Source organism: Stegostoma tigrinum, chromosome 9 (assembly GCF_030684315.1).
Source record: "Stegostoma tigrinum isolate sSteTig4 chromosome 9, sSteTig4.hap1, whole genome shotgun sequence".
Lineage (NCBI taxonomy): Eukaryota > Metazoa > Chordata > Chondrichthyes > Orectolobiformes > Stegostomatidae > Stegostoma > Stegostoma tigrinum.
Window position 1 is genome coordinate 6256465 of NC_081362.1, and position 27906 is coordinate 6284370.

Genomic DNA, 27906 nt, shown 5'->3' on the forward strand with positions numbered 1-27906 from the left:
CTTATAAGATCCTATGAATAAGCTCATCAGGACCTGGGCTCCTGTCAGCCATCAGCTTAGTACCGCTTCTCTAATTATTGGAATCTTCCTGAGTTTCACTCTTCCTTCCATTTCCTGATTTATTGCTACTTCTGGGATGTTACCTGTACCCTCTGTAGTGAAGACTAATATAAAGTACCTGGCCAATTCATCCATCATTTCCTTACTTTCCATTATTAATTCTCCGGTCTCATTTTCTATAGAAACCAAGCTCATTTTGTTAACTAGGTGTGGAGCTGGATAAAGAAAGCAGGCCAAACAGCATCTTAGAAGCAGGAAAGCTCCTATTATCTGTCATTTTGTTAACTGTTTGTTTATAAAAATATTTTTATGGAAGCTCTTAACATTTTCATCTTTCTGGCTAGTTTTCCCTCTAATTTTCGTTTTTTTTTGGTCATTCTTCGCCATTTTATATGATTTTCTGAACTGCTACCTGTCCTTGCAGAATTATATGTGTTTTGCTTTCAGTTCGATAAAATCTTTAACATTTCTAATTAATCATGGTCCGACCCTTAAAATATCTTCTTTAGAGCCAATCTAACAAGCGCACAGGTGCTCAGTTTCCTGAAAGTGACAACACAAGCAGACGAGGTGGATAAGAAAGCATTTAGCATGCTGCATCAGTCAGGGCACAGAGTATAAACAGTGGTGGAGAACATTAGTTAGGTCACGTTTAGAATGTTGTGTACAGTTCTAGGCCCCACACAACCAGGAGGATGCACAGGTTTTGGAGAGGGCACAGAAGCGGTTTACCAGCATGTTGCCTGGTTTTGGAGGGAGTTAGTTGTAAGGAGATATTAGACAAACTTTAGTTTATTTGCACCTGAACATCGAAGGATGAGGGACGACCTGATAGAACTTCACAAAATTGTGAGAGGCATGGATAGTCAAAGTTTTCTTCGCAGGGTAGAAACGTCAATTACGAGAGGTTAAGGTAAAGGCAGTAAGTTTAGAACAGATGTGAGAGGCAATTTTTTACACAGAGGGTGGTAAGTGCCTGGAATGCACTGCCTTGGGAGGTAGATATGATAGCAAAATTTAAGAGGCATTTTGATAGACACATGAATAGGCAGGGGATTAGAACGGCATTGTGACTCGCCTCACAGCACCAGGGACCTGCGTTTGAATCCACCCTCAGGTGAATGTCATGTGTAGAGTTTGCACATGCTCCCCGTGTCTGCGTGGGTTTCCTCCGGGTACTCCAGTTTCCTCCCATAGTCCAAAGATGTGCAGGCTAGGTGGATTAGCCATGGGAAATTATCTGTAGTGTTCAAGGATGTGGAGATTAGGTGGGTTTTAGGGATGGGTCTGGATGGGATGCTCTGAGGGTCAGTGTAGATTCGTTGGGCCAAATGGCCTGTTTCTGCACTGTAGGGATTCTATTAATAGAGGGATACAGACCACGTACAGGCAAAAGGTTATTAGTTTAGAAATGTGTCATGTGTTGGCATAGGTTTGGTGGGCTGAACGGCCTGTTCCTATGCTGTACTGTTCTTTGTTCTCTGCTCTTAGATGGAAGCTCTGCCAGGTCACTTCCTCCAGTTAATGAGTCTCACCGAGATCGACAACTTAGCTTCGGAATGTCAGAGGAGTGGATTTTATTAAGGGTTCAGTTGTCTCTTCTATCATGCCTGTAAAATTCTTGCAATGAGAGAACTAAGGAAGATTACACAGAGGATGGGTGAACATTGAGTGAATGTTGCTTCAAAATAAATGGAGCAATTTTGATATTGTACCTGATGGAGAAAGCAGGGAAGAAAAATCAGACACAAAATAAAGAATGCACTGATGCACGTTTCACAACCTGCAGATGTCAACCAGTGAGGTCCTTTTGATGTGTGGTCACTGTGTTGTCTAATGTGACATTTCAACAAAGGAATGCCCCAAAAACCATGTAACAGGGTTTTTTGTTCCAACAACATCAGGACGTTACAAACAAAAAGGGAAATTCAGGATAAACATGGAACTATTCACACTCGATATGAAATGACCATTTGGATAATATTGGGCTGAGGAATACCCTCTGTCTGCCTGCTTCCCTCTCTCCCATTAAACCTCTCCCCACCAAAGATGCCCTATCTTTCCAGCAAAAGTCTGTTTAACTGCTCCAGCTGCCCCCCCACCCCTCATTCTTACCACCTGCTGGTGGGCATCCCAGAGAATGCTCAGCTCCGTCACTCAGGGCCCTCTCTCACCATTGCTACCCGCTGCTGGAAGTCTCATTACAACTGCAATGTCAGAAAGATTGCAGCCAATTTGCCAATCAAGGGACCTTGCTCTGTGCCATTAAATGAACAATAGTTTTGTTTGGCGCTTGTTGGTTGAAGAGGAAATATTAGCCAGGCCAGTAGAGGGACATGTCTGTGCTATCCTTCAAATAGCGTCCGCGTGACCTTTTATGTCCACCTGAGAGAGAAGGCAGAGCCTTGGTTGAATGTTGCATCTGAAACATGGGAAATATCCTATATAAATGAACCAATCACGAAGGTGTACATTCTCTCTCTCTGCATAGAGAAAATGCTCTTCTGTTGATTGTAAGTGGTCTGGTGGCACAGTGGTTAGCAATGCTGTCTTACATTGACAGGGACCCGGGTTTGATTCCAACCTTGGGTGACAATGTGGGGTTTTGCACATTCTCCCCGTGTCTGTGTAGGTTTATTCCAGGTGCTCTTGCTTCCATCCCACAGTCCAAAAATGTGCATGTTAGTGGGTTGGCCATGCTAAATTGCCCGTAGTGTCCAGGGATGTGTAGTTTAGGTGGATTAGCCATAGGAAATAGAGGAATAGGGGGATGGGTCTGGGTGCGATGCTCTTCAGAGGGTCGGTATTAATGGACCGAATTGCCTGCTTCCACACTGTAGGAATTCTATACCCCATAAATAAAGTAAGGCATTTCCCTGAGTGCTATTGTCTTTTCTAGTCTAGGTTGTTTTGGGGGCTCAGTTTTATTGCAAAGATCAGCTCAGTGGAAGCTGACCAGCTGTAGGGAAACAGCTTAAATTTCTGACCATGTTTCCGCCCAGATCGCAAAGCTGTTTTCCTTTGTTTTCAGAATTCTGAAGATGTTGCGTATTGACCACTGCTCAGGGTAGCACTCTGATCTCACAAGTTCCAAACCCACACTTATATGCAATCCAGGGTGAGATAGTGCAGTGACGGAGGGAATATTCTGTAGTGACTGGGAATGGTCATGGTGGAGCTCCATGTTGAAGTATACAGGAAATGTTGAATCTCAATAGCAGTGCTAACCGCTGAGCCAGTGTGCCGTCCCACGTGAGAATCAGATCCCCTAGACCAACGAACCACTGAGTTCTGGTCTCCGTATTCATTTGTTACAGTAAAAACCCAATGTTTAGGAGAAGATACATTCCTGGGAAAGCTACCAAGCTGAGCTTTGCAAATACAGCTGAGTGCAGTGTACCAGACACAATGCACTAATGCACTTTCCACTCTAGGAGGTAAGTGGTGTTCTTTCAATATTTTTTGGTTAAAACCGTAGCTATGAATTGACTCACAGTCGGTGAAAAGGTTAAGGTTTTACGTGGACAGGCAGACCGCAGGATTTGATTGTGTTCTGTTCTAATGAAGTGGGACAGATTTGGTTACCTTTGATCAGTTTTATTACTGGGTATTGACTGACTACAAACAGGACAAGGCCTCACACAGGGCTTGCAGAAAGAACCATCTCCCAGCAGTTAAGTGATCTTAAATCACATTCCAATATGATACAGGCTACCCTGTTCGCATATTAACATGAATTCTTTATGCTATAACTTAAAGGAAATGTACTTGCATTGAAGAATGTATAGCGAGGGTTCACTGAACTGGTCCCTACAATGAGAGGTTTGTCAGATGATGAGTGGTTGAGTAAATGAGGCGTATTTTCTCTAGAGTTTAGAAGATTGCGAGGCAACCTCACTGAAACCTACAAGATCCTGAAGGTGTCCAATAAGGTAGGTCATGAGAGAATGTTTCCACTGGTCAAGGAATTTTTCTGAGATCTTCGCCAGGCTATATTGTAGCACTCCCACATTGCTGCTTGAGAATGCCAATGAATGACAGCTGAACCCAGAGGTGTGTGACATTCCCTCTCTCTTTCTTTCTCCCTCCCCCCCACCAATCTTGCTCTTGGATCTTCCATTGCTGTCATCCTTACATTTGGCTTCCTCATAACTGTTCCCTACAATCTTCGAGTCACTCTACCACCATGGACTGCTTTAGAATGAAGGCGGCATGAAAGCTGCTAGGTTAACAGGCATTCATGAGTATAACCTGGTTCCCATGGTCACTGGTGAGCTGGACAATCACATAATGGTAGCTCTTTCTTTGCATGGAGTAGCATTATGGGTAAATTGTCCAGATAGTAAATCCCTCCTTATCTCTGCAATCTCATCTAGGCATACATCCCTCTCAGATCTCTGCACACCTCCAGGTTTGGCTTGACATGCATCCTCAATTTTAATTGTATCCTAGGAAAGGCTGTGCCTTCAGCTGCTTGGATCCTAACCTCTGGAATTCTCTCCCTAAGCCTCTTCACCTTTCTCTCTCCTTTTAAGATGTTCCTTTAAGCCTACCTCAGATTTTGTCCAAAATATCCTCTTACATCCGTAGAACAAAACACCACAAGATATGAGGAGAATTAGGCCATTCAGCCCATCAATTCTGTTCCACCATTTGGTCTCGGCTGATATGTTTCTCTAGCCTGTTTTCCTCCTTTCTCTCCGTAACTTTTGATCCCCTTACCAACTGACAGCCTATCTATCTCTGTCATAAATACACTCGAAGACATGACCTCAACCTCTGCAGCAACAAGTTCCACAGATTCGCCACCCTCTGGCTGAAGAAACTCTTCCCCATCTCAGTTTTAAAGGGTTGTCCCTTCACTCTGAGACTATGTCCTCAGGTCCCGGTCTCTCCTACTAGTGGAAACTACTGGCTGGGCACACAATTTGCTTGCGAATGCTGCTCTAAAGTGCGTTGGGATTGGTTTCCTATCTTTAAAGTGTTCTATAAATACAAACTACTTCTGTTAATTATGCACTGCATATTGGAAAATCCAGAGGCTTGAAGACTATTTTCCTACTCAAGAGAAAACAGATGAATTTTCTTGCTGAACAATAATTGTGGGGGTGATGCATTATAAATTACTCAGGGAGTCTATGTTACAGTTAATATAGATTTCCACGTTATTTTACAGACTGGAGCTCTGTACAGTGATGGTTAAGTCCCAACGTCCATTCCACCATATGGCTGACCAGCAGCCATTCCCTGTTTAACTGCCTGCCTTTCGTGTGTGTGTTGGAAGGATTTCCAGGTTGGCCCTCAATCTGTTTGGCCATGATATGAACACACCTTCTCTTGACCATCAAGGCTTGGAAGGGGACATGAGACCTGAATTTCTAGCTCAGAGGCAGGGACACCACCCATTATGTTATTAGCCATCCTCGAAATAAGAACAAAAATCACTTTTAACCCATTTCCAATTTATTCTCCATTAAGAAATCTAACGTTTCACCTTGTGTAGGGTTTGTCTATTTGTGTCAGCTGGGCAGTTCCTCTGAATTTGAACTCCAGGTCTCTCAGTTCAGCCACATACTGCATCTTTTATCACCTGAAATCGGATGTCTTCTCAAAGTTCATTATTCACCTTTCAAACTGCGTCATTCCTGTCTACCTGCTTCACTACTTGCCAAATCTTTGTGAAGTTTGAGTCATTAGCAATGTTCAATGCTCTGCTCCTTACACTCATCTATACAGGCATGAGGTGGGAACAACTGAAGTGAATGGTGATCTGGCCCTTAGAATACTTAAAACCGTTTACCTGATCTGGACAGCCTTTAAACTTAAATCCTTATTCACTTTCTATCAGTCATACCAGGCTTCCATTATTTTTATTGTGGATTGTGTTAATCAACCTGTTATAATACATCTTTGGTGCAGGTGGGACTTGAACCCTGGCCTCCCTGTCCAGAGATAGCAACATTATCGCTTACAACAGCCGCTCCTCTTGTATCATATGCCGATATTATTTAGTTTCAAACCTTTCATGAGCCACATCGCTGAGTACCACCTGAAATTCCTCATTCATCAAGCTCTTGAATTTCATTCCCTTGTAACCTACTCACTCAAAATCCTGTCTGTAATGCAGAGACAGCTCAAAGGGCTGAATGTCCTATTGTTGCTCCTAAGTCTGAGATTCCTATACCATGGTGTAGAACTTCAAAAAGCTCCCTTAACTTAGACACATCTTTCAGGAAATCCTTCATTAGCCACAAACCTCTGGGCACTTGGAAATCTGATCTGGAACTGATGTCAAATGACCCTAAGAGCTAGTGCACAAGTGATAGGAGAGTATGTGATTTATAGTAGCCAGTTCATCTCTCTCCTGTTCATTGTAACATCGATCACTTTGAAATCAAACATTTCTATCATGACAAAGCACACAGGACGTGATGGAGGTCCATTTTCAGAGCACCACATTTTCCCCGTCTCATCATGTACTTATGGGTTCCTTCATTGTATCACCCCAAATATACATCTCAGAACCCAGACAGTGAATACTACAAAGCTCTCGAGGCAAATACCAGAACCACAGACAAATAGCCTGGGTTGTCTGAACGACAACAACTTTCATTTATATGGCACCTTTAACATGTTGAAGTCGTATTATCAAACATCGTTAGACATTGAGACACGTAAGGAGATGCCAGAACAGATAGCTAGAGACCTAATCAAAGAAGTGAATTTTGAGAACATCAGAAACTAGAACAGGTGTAGGCCATTCAACTCCTCATTCCACTCCATTAGATCATGGCTTCAACTTCATTTTCCTTCCCACCTCCTCATTGACTTCAACTCCTCTATCGCTCAAAAAACACCATCGGCCTCGAATATCTTCAAACTCTCAGAGGCAAAATTCAAAACACTTTCTACACAGAAGAAATTCCTCCTCATTCCCTTCTTCAAGGATTAGCCCCTTATTCCGTAACAGAGTCCTCTAGTTCTGGAATTCCCTCTGAGCAGCTAGGTATTTGTTTCTCCAAAAGTGCAGACCAAGTTGTGAAACACTGAACTTAGTTGCTTTTTGTTGGAAGTAGAATTTTCTAGGGGCGGTACGGTGGCTCTGTGGTTAGCACTGCAGCCTCACAGCACCAGGGACCTGGGTTCAACTCTGCCCTCGGGTGACTGTCTGTGTGGAGTTTGCACATTCTCCCTGGGTCTGTGCAGGTTTCCTCCCACAGTCCAAAGATGTGCAGGTTAGCGTGAATTGGTTGTGCTAGATTACCCATAGTGTGTAGGCTTGATGGGTTGGCCATGGGAAATGGGAGATTATGGGGGTAGGGCTGGGGGGATGTAGAATGCTCTTTGGAAGGTCACTGTGGTCTCAGTAGTCAAAATGGAATCTATTCACATGGTAGGGATTCTACGATTCCTGAGTCCAATACACTTGAGTGGGTTCTTTTGATTGGCCTTGGGTGCAAAATGCAAATGCATTGGTGCACATGAAAAAAATTCCCCGCATCTCCTTGGGGAGTTTATGATCACTGTTATAGGGGGAGGTGTGGGTGGGGTTATAGCCTGCTGAAGAGTCTAGTACACTCTGGAAGGTGGCTATAAATTACTGTGATGACTTTGGGCCAAATACTGGCAGGTGGGACTAAATTAATTTAGGATATCTGGTCAGCATGGACAAGTTGGACTGAAGGGTCTGTTTCCATGCTATATGACTCTATGACTTGTCTATCATGTTTTAGATGCTGTCAGAAAATTTAAGGAGATCTACTCAACACCTACCCTTTCAAGCTGTCTTAGAATCTTACACCTTTCAATAAGACTAGCTCTCACTTCTTCTAAACCCCAATAAATATGGGCCCAAGTTACTCGACCTTTCTTTGTAAGACAACCCCTTTCATCTCAGGAATCCTCCTGTTGAGCCTTTTATGGGTGGGTTGTCTAATGGGGAATAAATTTATAGAGGCCAGCCTCACATCCACTGCAGTTTGTAACAGAAACAGGCAGCTTGATTGAAACATATAAGATTGAGGGTTGTACATCAGTATTGTCCAAGCTGGAGGGACCAGGGCAGCAGATACATGGCAACACCATCCCCTGCAAGTGCCTCTCCGAGTCCTAGAAAGGACGCAATTAAACTTGAAAGGGTGCAGAAAAGATTTACGAGGGTGTTGCTGGGGTTGGAGTTATAAGAAGAGGGTGGGACTTTTTATCCTAGAGCTTGGGAGCCTGAGGGAGTGACCTTATAGAGACTTATAAAATCATGAGGGGCCTGAATAGGGTGAATAGTCAAGGTCTTTTCCCCAGGGTAGGGGAGTCCAAAACCAGAGGGCATCTAAGGTGAGAGGGGAAATATTTAAAAGGGACCTAAGGGGCAACTTTTCACACAGAAGGTGGTGTGTGTATGGAATGTGCTGCCAGAAAAAATGGTAGATGCAGGTATAATTAAAACATTTAAAAGACATTTGGACAGGTACATGGATGGAAAAGGCTTAGAGGGATATGGGCCAAATTCAGGCAAAGGGGGCTAGTTTAATTTAGGAAATCTGGTCAACATGGACACATTGTGCTGAAGGACCTCTGATGAAGGGTCTGGGCCCGAAACGTCAGCTTTTGTGCTCCTGAGATGCTGCTTGGCCTGCTGTGTCCATCCAGCCTCACATTTCGTTATCTTGGATTCTCCAACATCTGCAGTTCCCGTTGTCACATTGTGCTGAAGGGTCTGTTTCTATGCTCTTTGACTCTATAAGCCATCCAACCTGGGGGGTTTAACACTATTTCTCCGCTGTTGCTGAGTCAAAATCCTACAAGCTCCCTCTCCCACAGCACCGTGGGCGTCCCTAAGTGCCAAGGATTACTGCAGCTCACCGCCAACTTCTGAAAGGCATTCGGAGATGGGCAATAAATAACGGCCCAGCCAACAACATCCATATCCCACGTGTGAATTAAACGCAAGGGTGCTTTTGAGGGTAATTTTAGAATTCGAGGGCTTTGTTGAAAAATAGACAGTCGCCCATTCAGGACAGAGCTAAGGAGAAACTGCTTCTCGCAGGGGGTTGGCAACACTGTCAAAAGGCAGCAGAAGCTGAGTGTTTTCGAATCTTTGTAAAGTACAGGTAGCTCAGTTGGTTGGATGGTTGGTTTGTCATAGACAGTGATACCAACAGCATGTGTTCAATTCCCTCGATGGCTGAGGACGCTCCTTCCCTTGCCTGAGATGTTGCAGTGTTACGCCCCCACCTCTGAACCAGGAGGCCTAGATTCACGTCCCACCTCCTCCAGAGCTGTGTCATAACATCTCTGAGCCGGGTGATTAGGAAAATATATAAACTTCCACCAGTCGTCTCTGTCTCTCGCTAATGAGAGAGCAGCCCTCTTACAGTATGGCGGCTTTACCTTTGAAAGGTGCTACATAAATGCACGTCACTGTCTTTCTTGCTATCCGAAATTCACTTGTGCAAATCTATATTTATTTATTTAGTTTTTTAAAAAATTGTTAAAGGGATGAGGATGACACTGGCCCGGCAGCAATTATTGCCCATCCCTGATTGTCCAGAGGGCAGCTGTGGGTCTGGAGTCACATGTAGGCCAGACCAGGTAAGGATGGCAGTTTCCTTCCCTAAAGGACATCAGTGAACCAGGTGGGTTTTTCCCAACAATCGGCCAAGGCTTCACAGTCATTGTTAGACTCTTAATTCCAGATACTTTTATTGAAATCAAATTCCACCACCTCTCATGGCAGGATTTGAACCTGGGTCCCCAGAATGTTATCCAGGTCTCTAGATTAACAGTCCAGCAGTAACGTCACTGGGCCATTGCCTCCCGGGGACTCGTCTGTACGCAGACTGTTTTTAAATTTCAGTTTCATTTCTCAGCTGAAAGTGCGTCTTAACTGAACATCTGTTTAAGAATGCCATGGAGTGATTAACAAGCTTTACAGCAGACAAGACTAAAGGTTTACTAACCAGGACAGTTTAGCATGTCGCATGACCTTGATTCAGTGGCAGTACAGGCGTAGCCACAGGACCGGGTACGCTTTTGGCTGCCACTGCCACAGGTTACGCTGCAGAGCGACCACGGGCTCCAGTCACCTTCTCCATCTGTGTAATCTGCACAGGAAAAGTAAGCACATTGACAGTTAGCTACCATGGCGATGAGACGCATAATTGGGACCACATGCTCGGTTCAGAGCCCGTGGCCCGGGTCCAACCGTACGCATGCCATTCCGATAACTTTCACACACATCGAGCTGCACAAAAGGATTCCTTGCACATTTTTGGATTCGGTTCTCTCAGAGTCAAGGCCAGCTGCAATGCTTCAGCCATTAATCTCGATTATAGAGCTGGCTGCCTTGGTCACTGACCTCTCCCCACTACCAGAGAGGCAGCATGTAACCCAGAAATTATAAACGCACTATTGCTCCTGGAGGGACTACGAGGGAATTCTGAGGTCGGGGGTGGGGGTAGAAACTGGGGCAGGTTGGTTTGCTAGAAGTTAGAAGATTCCCACTCAGCCATCGAGACAATAAGCGAAATATGGTTTTTTGGCCACACCGACACAGATGCTTTTGCAGCACAGTTTGCTCTCTATCAATCACTGCCCACACAGTGTTTCCCACTGTAGCTGTGCCTGTTTCGTTTCACTTGGCTTGGTCCCAACTGTTTTCTTTCCCAGTTTCACAGAAGCCTGGAACCAAAGTGAGGAATGTTGACGTACCATACTCCGCCTGTCCCTTGGACTGCCACCTGCGCTGGGTAACTGTACTTCTATCCCAGCTGTCCACAGGGTTCAGAAAATTGCTGTTCTCGCTGGCCCGGCTGCTTTCCTGGTGGTCGCCGTTGCCGCGAGCCGCGTTCGCCGATGATTTCTGCCACCAGTTCCTCCAGTCGGACGATGGCACAGGCCAGCTTGGCTTGGTCACCCTGCGCAAATCTCTTTCGGCCTCAATTTCCGTCCCATCAACCACCTCAATCGTGACCTGGATGATTCAAAGTGAGGCATTGATAAATGGCAAGCGCACACATTCACACATTAGGCTCAAACAGGCTCAATGAGGACAGCACAGTGGCTCAGCGGGTAGCACTGCTGCCTCACAGCGCCATGGACTTCACGGTGATTAACCGTGTCCATGTAGAGTTTATACATTGTCCCTGTATCTGTGCGGGTTTCCTCCCACAGTCCAAAGATGTGCAGGTTAGGGCGGATTGGCCGTGCTAAATTGACCCATAGTGTCCAGGCATGTGCCAGTTAGGTGGGGTTAGCCATGGAGAATGCAAGGATAGGGAAGGGGGCTGGGTCTGGATGGGATGCTCTTTAGAGGGTTGGTGTAGACTTGATGGGCCAAATGGCCCACTTCCACACTGTAGGGATTCTAAGATCAGAAGAAATGGTAACAATCTATTCAGACTAATCCACTATTCAGCAAGATCATGGTTGTTCTTAATACTGAATACAAACAGAAATTATCCGGATCCGAAATACCTTGAGAAAGGTGTAGCATTGCTGTATTTGCACGACAAATACAAATTAACTCCACCTCACAAAATTGAGTCCGTCATTTCAATTCTAAGTACCTCTGTATTTAGTGTGAATTGCTACTAATTAAGACCTCTCTGTGGGGTCTCACTTGTACAGGTTTTAATTGTTGCTGGAGATTTTTAGAACAAACATTTTCTTTAAATAAAGACTGAAGTTTGCTTTCTGCCTTTGTTCACTTTCACATTATCCAGTCTTTCTTCCGACCCTCCGACAGTGCGGCGCTCCCTCAGTACTGACCCTCCGACAGTGCCCACTCCCTGAGCACTGACTCTCTGACAGCACGGCACTCCCTCAGCACTGACCCTCTGACAGCTCTGCGTTCGGCACTGACCCTCTGACAATGCCTGTTCCCTCAGCGCTGACCGTCCGACAGTGCGGCGCTCCCTCAGCGTCGACCCTCCGACAGTGCGGCGCTCCCACAGCGCCGACCCTCCGACAGTGCGGCGCTCCCTCAGCGCTGACCTTCCGACAGTGCGGTGCTCCCTCAGCGCCGACCCTCCGACAGTGCGGCGCTCCCTCAGCGCTGACCTTCTGACAGTGCGGTGCTCCCTCAGCGCCAACCCTCCGACAGTGCGGCGCTCCCTGAGCACTGACTCTCTGACAGCACGGCACTCCCTCAGCACTGACCCTCCGACAGCTCTGCGTTCAGCATGGACCCTCTGACAGTGCCTGTTCCCTCAGCGCCGGCCGTCCGACAGTGCGGCGCTCCCTCAGCGCCGCCCCTCCGACAGTGCGGCGCTCCCTCAGCGCCGACCTTCCGACAGTGCGGCGCTCCCTCAGCGCCGCCCCTCCGACAGTGCGGCGCTCCCTCAGCGCCGACCTTCCGACTGTGCGGCGCTCCCTCAGCGCCGACCTTCCGACAGTGCGGCGCTCCCTCAGCGCCGCCCCTCCGACAGTGCGGTGCTCCCTCAGCGCCGACCTTCTGACAGTGCGGCGCTCCCTCAGCGCCGACCTTCCGACAGTGCGGCGCTCCCTCAGCGCCGACCCTCCGACAGTGCGGCGCTCCCTCAGCGCTGCACTGGCGTGTGTTGGATTTGATTATTGCATTAGAGTGACACTTTGACCTTGTAACTCAGAGGCGAGAACATGACCCACTGAGCCAGGGCTGACAAATAGAGCTTGACACCAACACACGTCTGAGAAAGAGCAAAAGATGAAACAAATAGTAACTTAAAAACAAACAGAGTCCATAATTTGGCTGGTTGATGGGGTGGCCAACTGAAACCAGCTCAAACCAGACTTTCTATCTTACCATCACCCCATCAAGAGCTGGAAAGACAGCACACACTCCCTGGGCCTGCACCAAGAAGATTGTATCTTGTGCTGGAAGGCAGCACGTCCCCATCCAAACGGATCAACATTAGCATTGGCTCGTAGCCTGGACTTAATGAAAGCCGTGTGCCCGGATCACCAGAAGGAGGAATTGTCTCGTTATGTGGCAGGATCCCGGCATCCCTCCACACATCGATAATGTAGCAAACAGGGCCAGGTACGTAAGTCGACGATGTCTGAATCTTACCACTGCACACAACCAATCCCAAACTTGAAACAGGCAAACTCCCACTCTTGGTAATTTCAGTGGAAAGGTCTATGCAATGAAGTAGAGATAACAGCGTGGGGCTGGAGGAACACAGCAGGCCAGGCAGCATCAGAGCAGCAGGAAAGCTGATGTCTCGGGTCAGGACCCTTCTTCTGATTTCTGAAATTTCTGAAGAAGGGTCCTGACCCGCAACATCAGCTTTCCTGCTCCTCTGATGCTCCTCCAGCTCTCCCCCTCGTAATCTCAGACTCCAGCATCAGCAGCTCTGACTGTCTTTAACAATAGAGAGTTGTTTTGTGGCATTCTTAGTTGTTTGGAGTTTTGATTGAGTCTTTGTTGTAAAACTGAAATCTGTTTACATTATTTCACTGTTTTAACTATGGGTTTTCATTGAAAGAGATTGTTTTTCCTTTATCAATATGACGCCTTTGTGGAGATGACTGAAGGTATTCCTCTTCCAAGATGGCTGAACAACGTTCCAAGATTCTGACTGTAGAAACTCTCCCAAAGTGGCCTCCGTTAATGAATTAAAAGACTTTTTGACTATGTCAAAGGTGCTTGTCGTGTTTGCGCCAATTTGTCTCTTGTCCAATGCATTTTCATGCCAAATTTCACACGAATAGTAAGATTCTCCTTGTTCTTCATTCAACCTTCTGTATTTTAATGAATGAAATCAATAAAACTCCTCAGTTGTTGAATGAATTTGACATTTAAAACCATCAAAGTAAAAGACTGCAACAACTTTACTGCCAGGGCACTGATCTTTCAAGTTGCAATATAGTTTTTATTCCTGATTTTATTTTCCTCCCAACTGATTTTCTCTAAGCCTGTACCTGGAGAATTAACTTAAATAGCTGTTGCTGTCGAGTAAATAATTCATAAATTTCTTGACTCATTGTTAGAAGTTTCAGCGTGGTCTTCAGTCCAATTTTCAGGTGGGAACAAAACATTTTTGTCCCATCCCTGAAGGGATCATATCTGTTTTGGGTGTTTAGTAATCAGCCTATTTTTGAGGGTATTTAATTCAGAACTGTCCCCTTAACTGCAATGGGCTTTTGCTGCTCTCCCTGCTTTTGAAAGGTTTGTTTCTCCGATTGCAAGCCTCAGGAAATATTCCAGGCAGTAATGTTCTGGCAATGACTGCTTTGGCCGCTGACTAGTCTTAAAGCTGTATCAATGATTTCTGGAAAAGAAATGGCTTTTGGGATTCTTCTCCAGATGATCTCAGATCTGTATCTTGCTCATCAGTGTTGCCACAATTTTATAGCCAGTCAATCCCATCATTGCCGCCATCTTTTATTGCGTGGTTTGATAAAACTTGATGAGTGTGTTCAAGACAGACTTGTCCAGGAAAAGTCAAGATCAAAATCTGTCCTTAAAGCTTAGACTTCAAAATAAAACGACTTATTAGACTTTAATATTAAATGCTGCTATCTAAATGGTATACCCAGGTTCTGATCTTAAAAGTTACATTAAGAACTAATCTATTTTCTTTATTTGTTCATGTCTATGTACGCATAGGATTGTCTCTTCTAGAGTGCAGTTTAACTAAGTGAGGTGTAGTTTAGTCTAGATCCACCCACACAGTGCTATTTATGCTCAGTGATGTGCAGGTCCATAACATCATTGTGAGAACCACGTGATCAGATTCACGCTAATTTCCTACCTTTATATTTTCTCGCACGTTAATGAAAATATAAAACTTCTTATTTGTTGGACAAAACGTTGAATTTGTCGTTCAAATTACCAGAACAAAGATTTCAATTCTGAGGAAGGATCACCGGACCTCAAACATTAACTCTGTTCTTCTCCTTCACAGATGCTGCCAGACCTGCTGTGCTTTTCCAGCAACTTCTGTTTTTGTTGCAAAGATTTCACTAACTTCATTTTATTCCCGACAACTTTTATTAATTTTTAATTTCCTGTTTTAATTGAGTGTTTTGCATTTGATGTAACTTTTGCTATATCATGTTTCTTGAACAGTATTGTATCCATAAACATGTCAACTGCTTGTCACTGTAGAATTATCCAAACTTACTGTTAACTGCGCCATTGAGTAAATATTAAGAAAGTCAAGGTTGCAAAGTCCCTACACAACAAATATTTCCATTATCTACCATGACAGTGCCAGGTGTTGGTTAGCTCAATTGGTTGGACAGCTGGTTTACAATGCAGTTTGACGCCAACAGTGTGGGTTCAGTTCCTGCACTGGCCGAGATGATGATGATGATTATTACTATTAGGGGCTCTTCTGCCCCTCACCCAGGTTAAACCACAAGAAGCATTCTCTGTTGTATGTGACAGCAATCTCATGGCCCAACAGGATTATACCTTTCACTGTAACCCAGTGAGAGCTTCCCTGCTTATACCGGATATTTTCCTTGTGCAGAAGGTACAAATATTTGGTCATGAATGACCTGCATCTTTCTTATTACTGTGTCCAAACATTCAAACATTGGAATTCCGGGAAAGCTTGACAGCGTAGGCTGCTCGGAGAATGAAGCCCCATGCTGGGGATTCCACAACTGCGGGTATAATTTCAGGGAAAGGGGCAGCCACAGTGGCTCAGCAGTTAGCGCTCCTGCCTCACAGCGCCAGGAACCCAGGTTTGATTCCACCCTCAGGCGACCGTCAGTGTGAAGTTTGCATAATTCCCCGTGTCTGTGTGGGTTTCCACCGAGTGCTCCGGTTTCCTCCCACAGTTCAGAGATGTGCAGGCTAGGTGGATTGGCCATGCTAAATCGCCCGTAGTGTTCAGTAATGTGTAGGTTAGATGCAATAGCATTGGAAGTAGAGATAGGGTGAGGGAAGGGGTCTGGGTCGGAAGCCCTGGAGAGGGTTGGTGTGGACTTGATGGGCTGAAAGGCCTGTCTCCATATTGTAGGGGTTCTAGGAAAACAAGTTACTTTACTCAGATGGCTGTGGGAGTGCAGCGGACGCTCAGCCCTTGAGCATATTCAAAGCCAAGACTGATTGTCTAGGGGCTCTGATTTCACCTCGAAACATTTGAAGTTTTCAGAGAGTTAAAACTGGACCCTGCAGGAGTCAAGGGAGACCTGATGGTAAAGAGACATCTAGGTCAAAGGGCATCCATGGGTCTTATTAAACGGTGGAGCAGAGTTGAGGGGCCAAATGGCCTACATCGTCTTTATCCGAGACCAATGACACAATGGATCACTCAGGGGTCACATTTACTCAGCACTTCAAGTCCAAACCACGAATCGATGTGTAGATTTTAATTGTTGTCATTGCTGTGTATACAATTACTTACACAGAATCAAATCATGCACCCAAAAAGACCACAGCAGGTCTGTTTAGGGAACTGGCCATCATTTCCACAACCAACAGAACAATCCACCAACTCAGTCAAGAAAGTCTATCGCAATTTCTCACTTAATCACCTTCAGTAAGCTACTCTCAGCTTCATTAACATTGTCTATCCACTCTGCAAATGTAGCTGGAAAGGGTCGCTTTTTGTTGGCATAGGGATTATCTGCAGTGCTTCTGTCACTGGGTGACACTTCCATTCATAGAATCCCTAAGTGTGGAAGCAGGCTATTCGGCCCATCAAGTCCACGCTTACCCCCTGAAGAGCATCCCAGACCCACCATATCCCTGTAACCCTGCATTTCCCATGGCTAACCCAACTAGCCTGCTTATCTCTAGACATTATGGTCAATTTAGCCTGGCCAATCCACCTAACCTACGCATCCGTGAACTTTGGGAGGAAACCAGTGCACCTGGAGGAAACCCACACTGACACAGCAAGAACGTGGAAACTCCACACAGACAGTTGCCCTAGGATGGAATCAAACCCAGGTCTCTGGCACTGTGAGGCAGCAGTGCCAACCACTGATCTACTGTGCCACCCCTTCCTTCTGTTGATTAAATGATTGTGTTCTTATGAAGACACTTCATATTTCACATTTGCTTGAGGGTTTAATTGCTGAAAGATCACGGGTGAATGGTTTCATTTCAAGTTTGGTGGTTTCTTTAAAATGAGTTCATTGTGAGCACTGGAGTTTGTCTTTTTAATTGGGCTTCCTAGAGTTTACCTGATTTGCAACAACTACTTTCATCGTTATTTTTCTTTCTTTTATTCCTTCAAGAGATAAGGACATCACTGGCCAGGCCAGAATTTATTGCCCATTCCCAGGGAGTGGTTAAGAATCAAGCCCGTTGCTCTGGGTCTAGAGTCATGTATATTCTAGATCAAGTAAAGATGGCAGTTTCTTTCCTAAAGGATGTTAATGAACTGGGTGGGGTTTTCCCTGACAATTAACAATGAATTCATGGTCCCTGTGCTTGAACAGCAATGGAATGGAAGGTGCTTTAGTATTTGGAGTTAGTGGGGAAATGAGAAACCTGTGAAGATTGGAAACTAGCCGACTTGTCCTATTTCTGAAAGAGCCCCCTTATGGAGTTCAGAGTGAAACATATTTGTTGTTCTGCAAGAGATAATTGTAGAAACTTCTCAGTACTGTATTTTTAGAGCAAACTGTATCTGCCAAGATTCCAGTGATGACTGTGAATGGTCAATGATGACTCACACATACTAGAACATCACAGCAACAGACTTCAGAACATTCTATGCTTCATCATACTGTTGTCCAAAAATAAGCCAAAGTGTTTTTTGATTCAGAACTTTGCAGAGAATTCAGATTATTTTCTGTCGAGAATTATTTTCTGCCTGTATTTTTGGGATGTTTAGACAAAATAGCATTTATACTTCCCTGTTACTGACTGGGACTGTTAACCAAAGACTGCATTTTTGATTCAGTAGTCTTTGATAACAAACCAATAATTGCATTTATTAAGAAATCTGTTTCTTAGATTTTGTTTAAAGGCTGCCATGAAAATATGTTTCAATGGCCATTTGGATAACTGAAAAGATGATTTTCTTTTGCGTTGTGACCCACTAAGGTGTGGAACTAGATTATTACTTTACACAGAGGGCAGTGAATCTGTGGAATTCTTTATTGCAGGGGGCTGGTTTATTAGTACATTCAAGGCTCAGACAGGCAGATCTTTAATTAGTAGAGGCATCGAGGGTTCAAGGAAGTGGAGTTGAGGACGATCAGATCAGCCACAATCTCACTGAATGGTGAGCAGACTAGATGGGACCTCTACTCCTCCATCTTTCGGTCTTAAGAATGATTCTTCCAGTTGTAACAATAGGTTCATCGACCCACTCCAAAGACTCGAGTGCAGCTGACACTCTACAGCAGCACTGAGAGAGTGCCGCACTGTCTGAAGAACGAACTTTGAGACGAGATTTTGTATGAAGCTCCCTGACTGATCGCTGACCCTGTGGCACTATTTTCAAAGACACGTAGGAAGTGAACATAAGAAACCGGAATAGGCCATTCAGCCCATCGAGAGTGCTCTGCTATTCAGTAAGACCATGGTTGATATTCTTGTGCACTCAGCTCCAGTTACCCACCCGCTCACCATGACCCTTAATTCCTCTATTGTTCAAAAATCTATCTACCTTTGCTTTAAAAGCATTCAATGAGGTAGACGCAACTGCTTCACTGGGCAGGTAATTCCACAGATTCACAACCCTTTGGGTGGTGAAGTTCCTCCTCAACTCAGTCCTAAACCTGCTCTCACTTATTTTGAGGCTATTCCCCCGAGTTCTAGTTTCACCCACCACTGGAGACACCCTCCCTGCTCCTATCTTATCTACTTCCTTCATAATTCTATATGTTTCCGTAAGATGACACCTCTCTCTTCTAAATTCCAATGAGTATTGTCCCAATCTTTGCAATGTCCCCTCATAAGCCATCCCTCTCAACTCCAGAGTCAACCTGGTGAACCTCCTCTGCACCCCCTCAAGTGCCAGCACATCCTTTCTCAAGTAAGGAGACCAAAACTGTACGCAGTACTCCAGGTGTGATCTCCAGTGTCCCCTGATCAAGACTTACCTCTCGATTCCAGGGATGGTGGGTCTGACTTATGAGGAGCGATTGACTGGGTCAGGTTTGTATTTGCTGGAGTTCAGATAAATGAGGGGAGGATCTCACGGAGACTTATAAAACTCTAATAGGACTGGAAACTGTAGACGCAGGGAGGATGTTCCCGATGGTGAGTGTGCCCAGAACCAGGGGTCCCAGTCTGAGGATTCAGGGTAGACCACTTATGATGGAGATGAGGAGACATTTCTTCACCCAAAGAGTGGTAAGCCTATGGAATTCATTACTACGGGAAGTAGTTGATGCCAAAACATTGAACGTATTCAGGAGGCGACTAGATATAGCTCTTGGGGCGAATGGGATCATAAGTTATGGAGAGACAGCAGGATTAGGCTACAGAGTTGGACGCTCAGCCATGATCGTGAAGAATGGCGGAGCAGGCTCGAAAGGCTGAATGGCCTCCTCCTACTGTCTTCTATGCAACAACAGATGATCTGAGCATTATGACTTTGTCGCTTGTGGCTGCTCGCTGTGCAGAAATAGGCTGCTGTGTTGCCTGGATCAGTCAGTACCCTTCCAAAAAGCACTTCACCGGCCTTCAAGTACTTTGGGACATCTAGACGTGGTGTGATAGATACTGTAAGATTGCAAGTCTTTCTGTACTGCTGAGAAAGGTCATGGATTTCCTGGGGATGCCTCTAACATGTGGCTGACAGAAAACATTTGGTTTCTGTAGCCAGCATTTCTTTTACATATCATTATGGGCATTTAAACAGTCCTTGGATTAGCAGATGGATGATGATAGGATAGTGTGGGGGGATGGGCTTAGATTAGTTCACCGGTCAGCGCAACATCAAGGGCCGAAGGGCCTGTTCTGCGCTGTATTGTCCTATGTTCTACGTTCTTTGTTCACTCAGTGCTATTTTCAGACTGTTGGCAAGTTCTGCTCCCACATCGCCCTGAACTGAATGGAGACCACTCCAACTGAGAGTCTCTTGGGTTAAAACTACCAAAATAATGGAAAGCTAGGAAATTGAATTTCGTGAAATAACTGACCATTAAAAGCTACGTTTGAGATGTAAGCAGTAGTCTACACTCATTGATGAATGAAAAAGTCTGCAACAGACCTGAGTAGCAATTGAACATACGGTCAGTTTGCCATTTCAATAAAGCCTCTTGATCTTGTGCTAACATTTCTGTACAGGACCTGCTGCAATGTTCCAACCAAGCACAATGCAAGCTCGAAGAGCAACATTTCATTCTTTACTTAAGCATTTTACAGCCTTGAGATCCCAGTATTAAACTTAGATAATAACGTCAAAACTGAGGACTGGGATTAATCAGATAGCTCTCTCATGAGCCAGTACTGCTTCAATGGGCTAAGTGGCCATTTCTGTACTGTACGCTGTTTACAATGTTTTAAGGCTTGTTTGCCCACTCCCTGCAACCTATTGAAGATCAATTTGGCCCTGCCTTGCCCTCAGATTCTATGTCTGTAGTATATAGACTAGAATAGCCCTTATTGTCACATATACGCAATGAGCAAAGTTAGGATTCTACATGTTGCCAATTACTTAGATACAAAAGTACCCAGGGCACAAGCTTCTTTAGTTTAGGATCTTAGACAATGGACAAATAAAATGACCAGCATTACAGAAATATAGGTCCAGTACAAAGAAACGTACAAAGGAAGGAAAGGAGAGCAACAGGTGGAGCAGATGAGCTCCAGCTAGAGCGTCCCACTCTACAGCCATCCTGTTTCGAAGTATATGTGTGTGTATGAGATGCTTTACAGCTGAGAGGCACCTGCAAACAGCTCATCTCCTTGAACCTCAGTGGATTTTCAAACATTTTAGATGAAAGACAGCTTTTTAAATACAATTCATGGTCAAGCACACCCCTGTCTGCATTATAATACTATGTACCAGCCATGACATGAAAGCCCTGCAAGTAAAGAGTGTTCCAATAATGCTTTCAAGAAAACAAGTGTTGGAAATTAGGAACATGTGTAGAAATGCATTGATGATATTTAGCTTGTGTGTGTGGAATGTGTATTTTGAGAAACAGCAAGTGCCCCAGGAGGCAGGGTTCAGTCAGTCAATGCCTTCGGAATAATAAGAAAAATAACTCGAGGTAGATGACCAGATGAACAATCAGTTTATAAAGGTGTGTTAGCATTAATTTCTTTTATTTTTAAACTAAACTTCTTGCTGCACGTATAGAAAAAAAACATGCATTTATCTGAAAAAGTGTGACCAGTCTGAGGTAATAAAATAGGAGGGCTTTTTCTTTGTAAACAAGGTGGATCACTCGATAATAAAATAGATTGATAAGGGAGTGTAACAATCAGGCTGGATGCCTGACTGAGGAGCAGCTTGAATGCAAGCTGGAGAACAGGCTGAAAAGAACAGTTGCGATATCGACTGGGTCATTCCAAAGGCTCACGCCTGTCGGTCAGGAACCGCACTGTGACTCCGGAAGGTTCTCTTTGGTAGCCAGGATGCAGCGATTGAGGAGACTTGCAATGAATGCGGGAGGTTTCTCCATCATACCCGTACCTGGACTGGTCTCGCCTCTTCACTAAAACCTGAAGTTTCCACAGTCTCACTCTCTCATTACAGAGAGTGACAGGTGACGAGTTTAACCTGAGGGAAGCCACACCTGAGTTGAAGGGTGAGACATTCATGTTAACTTCAGCTGACACCAGGAATTGAACCTGCACTGTTGGCATCACTCTAAGTTACAATCCAGCTCTCCAATCGCAGAATACCTGAAATCCCCGGTGGTCTTCCTTTCCTTTACTCTTTCATGGGATATGTGTATCGCTGGCAAGGAGAGCATTGCTGTCCATCCCTAGTTAGCCAGAGGGTAGTTAAGAGTCAACCACATTGCTGTGGTTCTGGAGTCACATTTACCCCAGACTAGGTAAGGATGGCAGATTTCCTTCCTTAAAAGGGCATTAGTGAATTAGATGGTCTTTTACAAGAGTTGACATGGTTACCATTATATACTCCCTACAGTGTGGAAGAAGGTCATTCGGCCCATCAGGTGCACACCGACTCTCTGAAGAGCATCCCACTCAGACCCAACCCTTACCCTATCCCTGTAACCCCGCATTCCCTATGGCTAACCTGCACATCTTTGGATGGTGGGAGGACACCTGAGCAGCCAGAGGAAACCCACGCAGATTCAGGAAGAGCATCGCACACAAACAGTCATTGGAAGTTGGAATTGAACCCAGGTCCCTGGCGCCGTGAGGTAACAGTACTATCTACTGAGCCAGCATGCTGTCCCTTGAGGCTAGCTTTCACTGAAGACCATAAGACACAGGCCATTCAGCTCATCAAGTCTCCTCTGCCATTTGATCATGGCTGATATATTTCTCAACCCGATTCTCCTGCCTTCTCCCTGTAACCCTTCATCGCCTTACTAATCAAGGACCTTCCCAACTCTGTCTTGAAAAATACACTCACGACGTGGCCTCCACAGTCCTCTGCAACAACGAGTTCCACAGATTCATCACCCTCTTTGGCAGAAGAAATTCCTCCACATCTCAGCCTAGTCCCTTCGCTCTGAGACCATTGGCTCCTAGTCCCACCTACTTGTGGAAACATCATCTCAGTGACCACTCTTACTTAGGCCTCTCAGTATTTTGCAAGTTTCACTCAGATCCCCCCCATATCTTTCTAAACTCCATCGGCACAGACCCGGAGTCCTCAAACACTCCTCATATGACAAGCCTTTCAGCCCCAGGATTATTCTTGTAAACCTCCGCTGGATTCCTTCCAATGCCAGTAGATCTTTGCTTGGATATGGGGCCCAAAACTGCTCACACTTTTTGTATTGAATTTATATTCAAATTTGAACTCACCCTCCCCATTGCATTAGACAGGGCATCTGGATTACAAGGTCCAGTAGCATTGCTACTACAGCACCATCTCCTTCCACTTCCCAGCTAAGGATTAGGATATTACTCAGAACTCCTTCGTCATGTATCGGAATCTCAGGGGTCCTGAAGAAGGGTCACTGTACCCAAAACACTAACTTTGAGTTCTCTCCAAAGATGCTGCCTGACCTGCTGAGATTTTCCGGCAATTTCTGTTCCTGTTTCAGATTTCCAGCGTCCACAGTTCTTTCAGTTTTTTTTTGCTTCAGAGAATTTGGTGGTTTTCACCTCTCAACGTGAATTTCAGAAATGTCCCCAAAGCATCCCTGAAGAGGTCAAACATGTGAGTCCCTGACCTATAACCGACCCAAAAGAGAAAAGCTACATTTGAGAAAGCACTGAACACATCGAGAGATATTTTCAGGAACTTGTAGGGAGAGAGTGCACTCACCTCATAACAGTACACTTTCCCAGTCCTTCAAACACCACCAGCCACTTTATATGTAGCGGAGTCTGCAGATTCTACACCATTGTCTTCAACCACTACAGAACCACTACCATTAGAATGGAATGGAAACAAGTCATCCTGATCCTGAAGGACCATTTCAAAAAGAGGTTGTCTGAACATGGATGGATCCCTGGTGAACCTTGAAACCCATCAAGGAGATAGCATAGAAGGAGACAAGGAAACAGCTTCTCACGTGCGGCAGGGATACAATGAGGATAGCCCTCTTTCTCTGGTTTGAGCAAAGAACTCCATGTACAATTGGACATTTAGTATTGATGGGGAACACCTGAAGGACAGTGAGACCTGGACATTCAGGAAATCCCAAGTTCCTGAACAATACCTGAAAAAGGGGTATCAAGGACAGAGTTTGGAAGGGGTCCAGTGGAGAGGAATCCATGTTGGATTTGGTTGAACCTTCTGGGGTTACTTGTGAAGACCTTAAGATGACCAAAGAAGAAAAGAGAGGAAGAGGAGGAGGAGAAGAGTTGACCATGAGTGAGCCATCCTACCTGGACAGGACCGACCCGTGCGATAGGGTGAAATCCCGGCAACAAGTATCTACAGAAGTTTGTGAGATGGATATGCCTGATCCCCACAACAGAGTCCCAATTGTCACTCTCCACTCCCTGTTACTATCAAGCTTGTCACACCATCACTTTCATGTCCTCCCAAAGATTCCCTGGAAACTCTCCATAGATTATAGGGGTCCATGGACTCCAGTCTAAGTACCACTGTCCATGAAGACAGGTAGTTTACTCTTATTTAAAGGAGATTCTTACAGCCAAAGTAGCTCTTTTAAAACACAAGTGTGTCCCAAAATGTAAGCATTACGGAGTTGCGCTGCACAATTGTTTTCACGAGATACTCTGACTGGGGATGATTCACAAACAGCTCTCAGGATTTGCCTTTGAGCATTTGGCCGTCAGTGAGCTTATTTGTTTTAGTTTAGTTTCCTTGGATGGATAAAATAGCAGAATTCTTGAAATGATAGTGGGCTAGTTGACTGGGCTTGATCTGCAAAGGCAACTTCTTCAATGAGCTTAATCAAATGTAGCCATGCATTCAGTTGGATCCCTTACAGCACCTTCTGCATTGCTTGGCTGGCCACTGTGTTGAGTGAAAGCAACTGTTTATCATTTAAATCCTATTAATTCTTCCAATCAGCTAAATATAATATAAATCTAAATCTCCAAATGCTTGCTTATCCACCAGGGGCAGCTTTTTAATTAAGAAATATGAAGCATTTGCTACTGGATGCCCAGTATAATGTTACTCAAGACAAAACTGGAAAGCTTCAAACATGCGCACACATCTCTTTCTAAATAATTTTGGTCAATTTTCTGTTCCACATTCTTTTTTTTCCTGTATATTGTCACATGATGTTTGTTAATTGAACTTAGTTTAAGTTAAACAGGTTGACCACTCTCTTAACTGAGCATACACAGTACATTAACAGTACATTAAAGAGAGCGATGGTTGCCACGAAGGTTAGTGAAAAAATAAGATGCCTGATTGGTTTTCTGTTCTAGTATTATTTTTCGGCCCATCTTGGTTAAAGCAGATGTTTGGGGCTCATTTAGTAGGACTTACATGTTGAAGTCTGAGTGTTCAGGTCCCACACCACACACGTACTCTAGACTGACTTCTGTCAGGGACAATGCTACCTCTGGCCCCGGCTGCCCTCATATTTAGGATTCCAACGTCTATGGTGAACACTGAACAGACAATTTTTATTTTTATTAATTCCAGTGATGAGAGCATCACTGGCCAGGCAGCATTTATTACCCATCCCTAATTGCCCAGAGGACAGTTAACAGTCAACCACATTGTTGAGAGTCTGGAGTCACATGTAGGCCAGACCAGGTATGGATGGCAGTTTCCTTCCCTAAAGGACATTAGTGAACCAGATGGGGTTTTCCCCAATGATTGACGGTGGAATCGTGGTCATCATTAGACTTTTAATTGCAAAGTTTTTATTATTGAATTGGGCCAATCTGCCATGGTGGGTGGGATTCCGACCCGAATCCCCAGAACATTAGCTCAGTTTCTGGAGCAACGGTCCAGTGATAATGCCAGTGGGCCATCACCTCTTCTTTCTCTCCTGATCAGCTTTGAAAAATTCAACCAACAACAGTTAAAGAAGGGCTATCGTCGATAGCGCTCTATGGGAGCTCTGTGCAAAATGGCTGCCACTTTTCCTACATTACAATTCAGAAATTATCTCAATGCACTTTGGAGAGATCTTTTGACTATAAAATGTGCTATGAAAATACAAATCTTTACTTTTGACAACAAAATAGTGAAACAAAATATTGCTCAATCACTTGGAATTAACATTGCCAAGCTGGGAGGAACTAAAGCAGCATGAGAAATGTGAACATTGATACACTTAATACTGCCCTAAGAGAACAGGAAAGGTGATGCTTGTTTAAATAAAATTTAATTAATATGAGCAGTTCAGTTCACCTGTCCAGGTGAATATTGGTGACAACTGAGCCTGTGTATCTTCTGGAAGCAGATTGAACAATATTAATGGTTATCTTATGTGCTGACAGACTAAGTTGCTGTTCACACACAGGCATTAGAAGAGTCAACAGCTTTACTACTGTACCTGTATGTTGGGGTTCTGCCCATTGATATCCACTTTGGACAGATCAGGGAAGTTCTCCAGATCTAAGAGGAATGTCCTGGGTCCATCTCTCTGGAAGGGTGCATGTTCCTCCTCCTGTTGAGTCTGGGGCTTTGGAAATGTTTTCTGTTCTGTCTGGTACTGAGAAGCGTCAGCCTTCCCCTCGTACTCTCTCACTGAATCAGCAGTCCGAGCTGCACTCGTGGATGAGGACTTTCCCATATTAACACTATTCTGCAAATTGAATAAAATAAGGGCAAAATATATCAAATATTGGTTCTGAAGTACAAAAAGGGAGCATTCCTGAGAGAAGAAACATTTTGTCAATGTTTTTCATCATGTATAGATCAAGATGATTCACAAGAATACCAATTTAAAGGGGAACAACAATTTCTCACTGGATGAACAGAGCATGCTGTTTGCTTGGCAAGTGGACTCTAGCTTGGTGCAGACAAAAACAGAAGTTGCTGGAAAAGCTCAGCCGGTCTGGCAGCATCTGTGGACAGAAACCATAGTTAACGTTTCGGGTCGCGTTCAGTGCAGACTTGAAGGCACATATAGTAGCACCAGACAGTCAGAACACAGCACGCCGTTTCAACTTAACAAAACAGATGACAACCACTTCCTTGTTCATTCCTCGGGTCAATGCCTTGGCTAGTCAGAGTCAACCTGTCTAGTTTACATTTAAATAAAAGTTTGGCCTTTAACCTGTCTGTTATCATTGAACTGGTGCATTCTCCCTAACAACACCCCCACCAATCTGCATCCTCTGCTCATACAATATAAATGAATCTTATTCTCCTTTGTAACAATATTCTTGTAAGTTGCCCTAATGAACGCAGCATAAAACATTTGGTCAAAATGAGTCTACTTTTCAGCAATTTATATTGGTAAAACACATTCAGAAATTCATGTTAGCTAAAAGTGGTCTAAACTATTTTGCCATTATTTCCTAGAATGTGTAAAGACTTCATTGTCAGAAAGGAGGGTGAATACAGTTTCAATAATAGCCTTCAAAGGCAAATTGGATAAATTATTGGAGGAGAATTAAATTGCAGATAAAGAGCACCGGAGTGGGATCGATCAACAAAAGAGCAAAGCTGATGGGCTGAATGGCCTCTTCTGTGCTGTACACTGTTTCAGGATTCTCTTTACAAGATAATGCTGAGAAATTAAGCCAAGTTTTGTTTTCCTCTTTGCTGCTAAGCATATGACATCCCAATCTCAGTTTAATGAGCAGAACCATTGGGATAAGTCCAAAGTATTTGGTGTGGCATGAGCTACGTGGGACAAACATAAATTGGTAAAGATTACATAAAGTATTTAATGAATAAATAGCTGCCTGCAAGTTACAGGTTTAGTCAGAAAACATCTGCTAAAATGTTTTCAGAAAATCAGCAGAAAGACAGGATCCAATTACAGCCTTAAATTCACGCCAGAGATTAGTTATCCCTTATGATGTATAAGGCTGGGTTATTTTTTATAATAAAAGTACTTTATTTCTGGAAAAAAAACTTTATTTGGCACCAAACACTGAATGAACACAACAACTGTTAAACAAATTGCTGCTGATTAATAGCTAATGTGGATAGTAATGGCATATGGGCTGGAAGAACAAGCATGATAGATTCCTATACAGTATTGCATAGATTAGGTATCAAGAGTTAAATTATCCCATTATATTATTGCCTTAAATGTCACAGTAAACAAAGTGGTATCTTTTAGACAAAGCATTAACTTTGAGCATAACACATTGCATTGTAATGAACAATCGTTGGGAAGTGCAAACCTTGGGTATTACTGAAAAATGACACTGTTTCTTAGAATCTTTCGTCGTGC

At 44.3% G+C, this 27906-nt stretch overlaps 1 protein-coding gene across 1 annotated transcript in view; it reads right to left on the reverse strand.

The window, feature by feature from the left end:
- ism1 (isthmin 1) overlaps positions 1 to 27906 on the reverse strand; it is an 88938-nt gene that overhangs the window by 12370 nt on the left and 48662 nt on the right. The window contains exons 2-4 of the mRNA XM_048536473.2: positions 26050 to 26301; positions 10768 to 11029; positions 10017 to 10160 (exon numbers count right to left, since the gene is read on the reverse strand). Of these exons, the coding sequence (XP_048392430.1) occupies positions 10017 to 10160; positions 10768 to 11029; positions 26050 to 26301 (658 nt within the window). The remainder of the gene's footprint in view (positions 1 to 10016; positions 10161 to 10767; positions 11030 to 26049; positions 26302 to 27906) is intronic.